We start from the raw sequence: 6,098 nt of genomic DNA, 5'->3' as shown, positions 1-6,098 counted from the left end.
ATTTTATTTCAAAGTGTATTTGACACCTTATATTCTTACTCTTTTGTCTATCGCAACGAATCATGACGTATTTAAGCATGTAATTGCTTATGAATGGATTTATTTAGTTTAGTCTGTAAAAACCCGAGTGTTTTTTCGCTCCTCTAGGCGGCGCGTGTATCTGACGTCATCAATAAGCGCGAGACAGGAGCAGCATGAGCCGATGTGCTGGGATCACGTCTGTGGATCATCAGTGTTAAATAAATCATATAATCATGCCGATGAAAGGAAGATTCCCGATACGGAGGACGCTGGAGTATCTGCAGAAAGGAGAAATTGTGTTTAAAAAATCGGTGAAGATTATGACTGTCAATTATAACACGCATGGAGATCTGAGTGAAGGAGCAAGGTCAGAAAAACAACAGCTGACTATTAGCCAGAAAGGTCTTATTTAAAGAGTGTTAATCGTATTCACTGTCGATATATCAGATAAAATACTATTTGTGTGTAATGTCAGTGGAAGATTAAATATCTGAGAATTGAAGGTTAAAAACATGATAAATGTTTCAAAGTCACTCATGTATGAGAAGGATAATTTTAATGTATTTAACAGGAAGTTTGTGTTCTTCAACATTCCTCAAATCCAGTACAAAAACCCCTGGGTTCAAATAATGATGTTTAAAAACACGACGCCATCGCCTTTCCTGCGGTTTTACCTCGGTAAGTGTTTTAATCTCAGGGTTGTTTTCTGATAGGCTTTATCCTCTAACGTCTGACTGTGTGTTCAGATGATGGAGAGCAAGTGTTGGTGGATGTAGAAGGAAAGCATCATAAAGAAATCACACACCATGTGAAGAAGATCCTTGGCAAGTCGGAGTAAGTAGCAGAGCATGACGTGCTTTAAAGTCCCCATGAGATCAAACTCACGTCACACTTTATCCACAGTATTCCTGCGACCCATGACGCTTTGCGCGAATTATGGGTGTAACTTCCAATAAGCTGTAAACAATCAGTGAAAGACTAGCTCTATGGACGCAATAATATATATATATTTTTAAACTGTGTACAATGACATTACATTATTCTACTCACCCTTCAACCATTGGACATTAAAAGGACATTTAAAAGTGTAAAAGTATCAACAAGGTACCCCAGAAGCGCAGGTGGAATTTCCACAGCAGAATCTGACGGTTAAATATCACTGTGGTAATCTGTATTATGTAACATACGTTGCCTTAATAATATATAGATAAAGGACAGATGATTAATTGTATGTATCTGTGAAAACGAACCTGGAAAGAGACGTGAGGATTTAGGGAGAAAAAAAAAGAGATTCTTCGTGCATTCCAGTGAATTATTAATCGCATATATCGTAAATTAAATCGTTAAGAACAGACCACAAATGTGCAGTGTATGTTGACCTTTTTCATACTATTACAGCGGAATTCAAAAGGAAAAAAGAGAAAAAAGCCTATGCAGTGACTGAAAAGAGCTCTTACTATAGATATTCTTGTTATAACATGTCATGTTAAAATACCAAGTGTTACGTTATTCTCATGTTATTCTTAGATAAAACATGAAAGAAAACCGATAGCTCATTAAGTCAAACTGACGGATCAGTCTTATTTGTAGGGCAACCTTATGATTTAAAATGGTTCGTTTCAGTCTTTTTGAATGGAAGTTCCCCAAACCGGAAGTGCCGCCCATAATTCAAAACGCAGTAAACTCGTCAGGAATAAGGTGGATGTTAGGTGTCTTTCACAACTTTCCCATAGGGCATTCTTAAAGGAAACAGCGGAGAATTAGCCTCGTGTTGGTCATTATGGAAATTATATCTGCGTTCTTTAATTTGCACGTCAATCACGCGCAGAACTTTCTACTCCCATCACACTTTAAAAGAAATGTGAAGAAGATCCTTGGCAAGTCGGAGTAAGTGGCAGAGCATGATGTGCTTTAAAATCCCCATGAGATCACGACTCACGTCACACTTTATACTAGGTGTCTTTCATGACTTTCCCGTAGTTAATCCTTGAAGGAAACAGCTGCGAATTAGACTTCCTGGTTCTAACATCATACCTCTATTAGCATGGAAATTATTCGTCTGCATCTTCGTTCTTTAATTTGCACGTCAATCACGCGTAGAACTTACTCACATCACGCTTTAATGGGATTGCGCTCTCATGTAAATTTGCCTTGTTTAGTAAACCAGAGTGTCTATTTACACTTGGGGTGTAACGGTTCTTGGTAAAAAACGAAAAAACGTTCTCCATCCACGGTTCTCACGCTTCATCTTAAATCTGACGACGCATCTATAATATGGTTTATTGAAAATAACACAGACGGACAGAGTTCGGCAAATGCATGTTTCTGTCGATGGACACATTTTGGGTTCCCGATACATTACAACTGCGTCGATCTAAAAAAATAAAAACGTGGACAAAAGTCACTCTTTGTAAACTTTGTTCAATGCGAGTGCCGAACACGAGCAGTCATTACTCCGTCACCAGCCGGGTGTTCATCGTGCACAAACACAGGTGAGACTAAACTACACATTATCTGCGTTTAAATTAAACTCATTTAAACCTTGCTAATTTAAACATTCAAGAGCAAATTGCCCTCATCTGAAGCGTGCGAATATTGAGTTCTCTTTCAAGTCCTGCACTTCAACAGACAAATTCACACACAAATAATATCAACATGCCAGTCTTGAGTTTCCTAGCAGACATAGTCGGTTACGTCTTGAGTAGTGATGGCCGGTTCGTGAACGAATCGTTCTTTTGAACCGGTTCTTTTTAGTGAACGGGTCGAACCAGTAGACTAAATCGGACTGAATCGTTCGAAACAGTTCGCGTCTTGCGTCAGAGCTGATCCACAAGTTACTAAAGTTACTCACTTTCAGACATGCCTGACAGTCCCTCGGACTCGAGATAAACCAATATCCCGGAGTATATTTTACTCCAGTAACTCCAACAGTTCACTGAACTGAGACGTTCTGAGGAGAGAAGTGATGAGCACGAGCAGCTGATACTGCGCATGCGCGTACTACTGAACCAAACGCACACACAGGTACAGCCTGCAGCACGTTTTTCGAAATCGAATCACCAGTACACTCACTGACTGAACCGAAAACGGTTTCTTTCGGACGCGTCCGACATACTGAGAACCGATGAGCTGGAGATACTGAGCATGCGTGTAATTATTTTCCCCGGACGAAATACATGCTAGGCTACTTTATTATTTTGTTGCAAACCAAAAAGGGTTACAAAATAAAAAATATTGGAAATGTTTATGGCTTAATTACTGTATTATCACTGTATGAGCTTTTGAAACAACTGGTGGAGCGAAAGTATAAAATTGTTTATTTAAAATTAAAATTTGTCTTTAATGACTGTGCATTGTTTTAGTTGAAGATGCTGTTGAAGGCTAAAATAAGGGTGTTTTATGACCTCAATAAGGGATTTTGGACAAAAATAACTGAGTTACAGTAGGCTGTTTTAACAGAAAGATGTATGGCGATTTATGAAATTCCTGTACTGTAATTATAGTTAATGACACATTCACAAATTTAGTTTGTATTAAATAAACTGTTTTAATAAAACTGTCAAAGTGTTTCAAACAATACACCATTAAAGTTTAACAAAGAAGAATTGTTGAAAACTAGTGCACTTGCACTGTATTTAACTTATCTTGCAATATTGAACACACATTTAATTAGGCTATCTAGTTAGCATTCACAAATACAGCAAAATAATTAACATGAAAGCACAACTGCTAAATTGTTAAAGGTTTGAAACACAATTAATGTTTTGTAAAGCTGTCAAACTAAACATTTAGGCTATTTGTGTTAACATTAATGCATGAAATTTTCAGGAACAGCTTATTTCTAAATAAGTTCATTAAAGTACAGCGAGGGCGGTTCAAAAGCATATGGAGCCGCCAGCTCTCTCTCGCACGCGCGCGATCAGCGCCGTTTTACTACAGCGATTCTCAAGAAGTGTTGCAGTTTCGAATCACCAGTACACTGAACCGAAAACTGTTTCTTTCGGACACGTCCGACATCTGAGAACCGATGATCCCCGCGGGATGAAAGAATTTACGTCATTACGTCACTCTAAATGACGTGATTACGTGATGACGTAAACGAACCGGTGAACGAGTTTTTTGAACCGGTTCATTGAAACGAACTGTCCGAAAGAACCGGTTTGCGGAAAAGAACCGAACTTCCCATCACTAGTCTTGAGTGAATGAAACGGTCGTGGCGTGTGTATCCGTATCAATATACTGGATCCGTGCATTATATCTTAAAGTGACAGCAGCCTAATATTCCTGTGTTTTTTATGTAGATCAATCAACAAAAGACAAGGAAATCATTCACTGCTCTTGATTTAATCTTTCATCTTTAATTTATACAGTCAAATATGCAGTGTTATTTTACATTTTATTACTTTTTATAATTTCTATTTCAATTTCTGTACCTGAAAACTAATGTTAGACCTACCTACTTTATTTATTTGTATCTTTGCTCTATTGTATTTATTTGTGTTGATGCTTGAAGTTAGACTATTTGTTCTTATTTTCTTTATGTTTATTTGACAGTAGTTTTTTCCCCTGAGCATAGCACATACCGAAACCGTGACCCCAAGACTATCTGAAACCCTAATGTACACGAACCCCTACAAGTCGCCTACCTTGTTAGCAGAGGCTCTTTACTCTAACTCCGCCCACTGACGCCTGGTCACGCCAAACAAAATTACGGAAAACGCTGGATTGTCAACAGTAGCAAATCGATTTCGAATCCGTCTGTACCTTTTTCTGTTATTTCGCTTTATTTCCAGATTCAATCATACACTCGTTCTTGCGCACTAGAGCACGTACACACATGCACACTCTTCAAAAACTAAAATACGTTAATGACATTTGTAGTTATTCTAAATAAAATATACATATTGCGCTGAATGTCAGCTTGCTTATTTTGCTCAAGATCAGGATTTATTGAGTCACATGTCGTGCAAACGAGAAACTGCTTCTAACCGCAGCTCGAGATCTGTCGCTCAAACACACAACTCTGAGAAGTTCATTAGAACGATGCTTTCGGGAAACACAGACTCGCTGCACTGCTGATAACCACAGAACTTGCTACTATAGTTGTCTAACGATGCTTTCGGGAAACACAGACTCGCTGCACTGCTGATAACCACAGAACTTGCTACTATAGTTGTCTAACGATGCTTTCGGGAAACACAGACTCGTTGCACTGCTGATAACCACAGAACTTGCTACTATAGTTGTCTAACGATGCTTTCGGGAAACACAGACTCGCTGCACTGCTGATAACCACAGAACTTGCTACTATAGTTGTCTAACGATGCTTTCGGGAAACACAGCCCTGATCACATTGACCACAAAATGCCATAATATAATGAGATTGAATGTGGCTGTGCTCTTTCTTCCCACAGTCAAGTTCTTGAAGCTGAAGCTCTGGCTAAAATGGAGTTGTCAAACCCCGCTAACTTTGGGCACAAGAAATATTTCCTGCGGGAGTGTATGAGTGAAGTGGAGGGTCAAGTTCCTCATCCCGGTCTTGTCCCGCTTCCCAAAGAGATGACGGGCAAATACAGGGCCAAACTGGCTGCGACATCTGACGATTAAAAACTGTTACAGTGAACGTGACCAACGCTTTGGACTCTGGAAGAAAATTCTTAATTATACTAATGTTTTATTGGTGAGTGAACATGATTTTGTAAGTTTAACCCATTAGGTAAACTGTGATGGTCTGTGGAAAGCAGACTTCATTTATAATCTTGCAAAAAAATGTTAAAATAAATACTTTCTGACCACATTTTCTAGCCGTGGTTTGTTTACGCTTTTGTTTTTGGAAGTCAGTCGCTAGTTCTGCCTTATCAATGACATCACACATCGTTAGAGACGTAAGCGATGATTGTAGAAGTTAAAATTGCATGTAGTCTAAAAAAAATATACATATTACATACAAATAAAGTGTATGTTACATCTATCACTGCTGATTTTTTTCCAAAACAGATGCAGATTTGATGTAAGTTACACTTTAATTGGTGAGTGAACATGATTTTGTAAGTTTAACCCATTTGGTAAACTGTGTT

At 38.5% G+C, this 6,098-nt stretch overlaps 1 protein-coding gene across 1 annotated transcript; it reads left to right on the top strand.

Annotated features, from left to right (window-relative positions):
• The first annotated feature begins 158 nt into the window (after window positions 1–158).
• mrps25 (mitochondrial ribosomal protein S25) lies at window positions 159–5,818 on the top strand. Its single transcript, XM_077230305.1, has 4 exons — window positions 159–388; window positions 593–699; window positions 768–855; window positions 5,436–5,818. Exons 1-4 carry the CDS (start codon window positions 255–257, stop codon window positions 5,626–5,628), a joined length of 522 nt encoding a protein of 173 aa, XP_077086420.1. The 5' UTR covers window positions 159–254; the 3' UTR covers window positions 5,629–5,818.
• The last annotated feature ends 280 nt before the right edge of the window (window positions 5,819–6,098 follow it).

This window comes from Siphateles boraxobius, unplaced genomic scaffold (genome assembly GCF_051911475.1).
Source record: "Siphateles boraxobius isolate OS27281-9 unplaced genomic scaffold, OSU_SipBor_1 141, whole genome shotgun sequence".
In the NCBI taxonomy this organism is placed as follows: Eukaryota; Metazoa; Chordata; class Actinopteri; order Cypriniformes; family Leuciscidae; genus Siphateles; species Siphateles boraxobius.
This window is presented reverse-complemented; position numbering and strand designations above follow the sequence as displayed.

Coding starts and splice junctions, on each gene's coding strand:
- mrps25 (XM_077230305.1), top strand. CDS start 255: ATGCCGATGAAAGGAAGATTCCCGATACGGAGGACGCTGGAGTATCTG. Junction 700..767: donor TTTCCTGCGGTTTTACCTCG/GTAAGTGTTTTA, acceptor CTGTGTGTTCAG/ATGATGGAGAGCAAGTGTTG. Junction 856..5,435: donor AAGATCCTTGGCAAGTCGGA/GTAAGTAGCAGA, acceptor TTCTTCCCACAG/TCAAGTTCTTGAAGCTGAAG.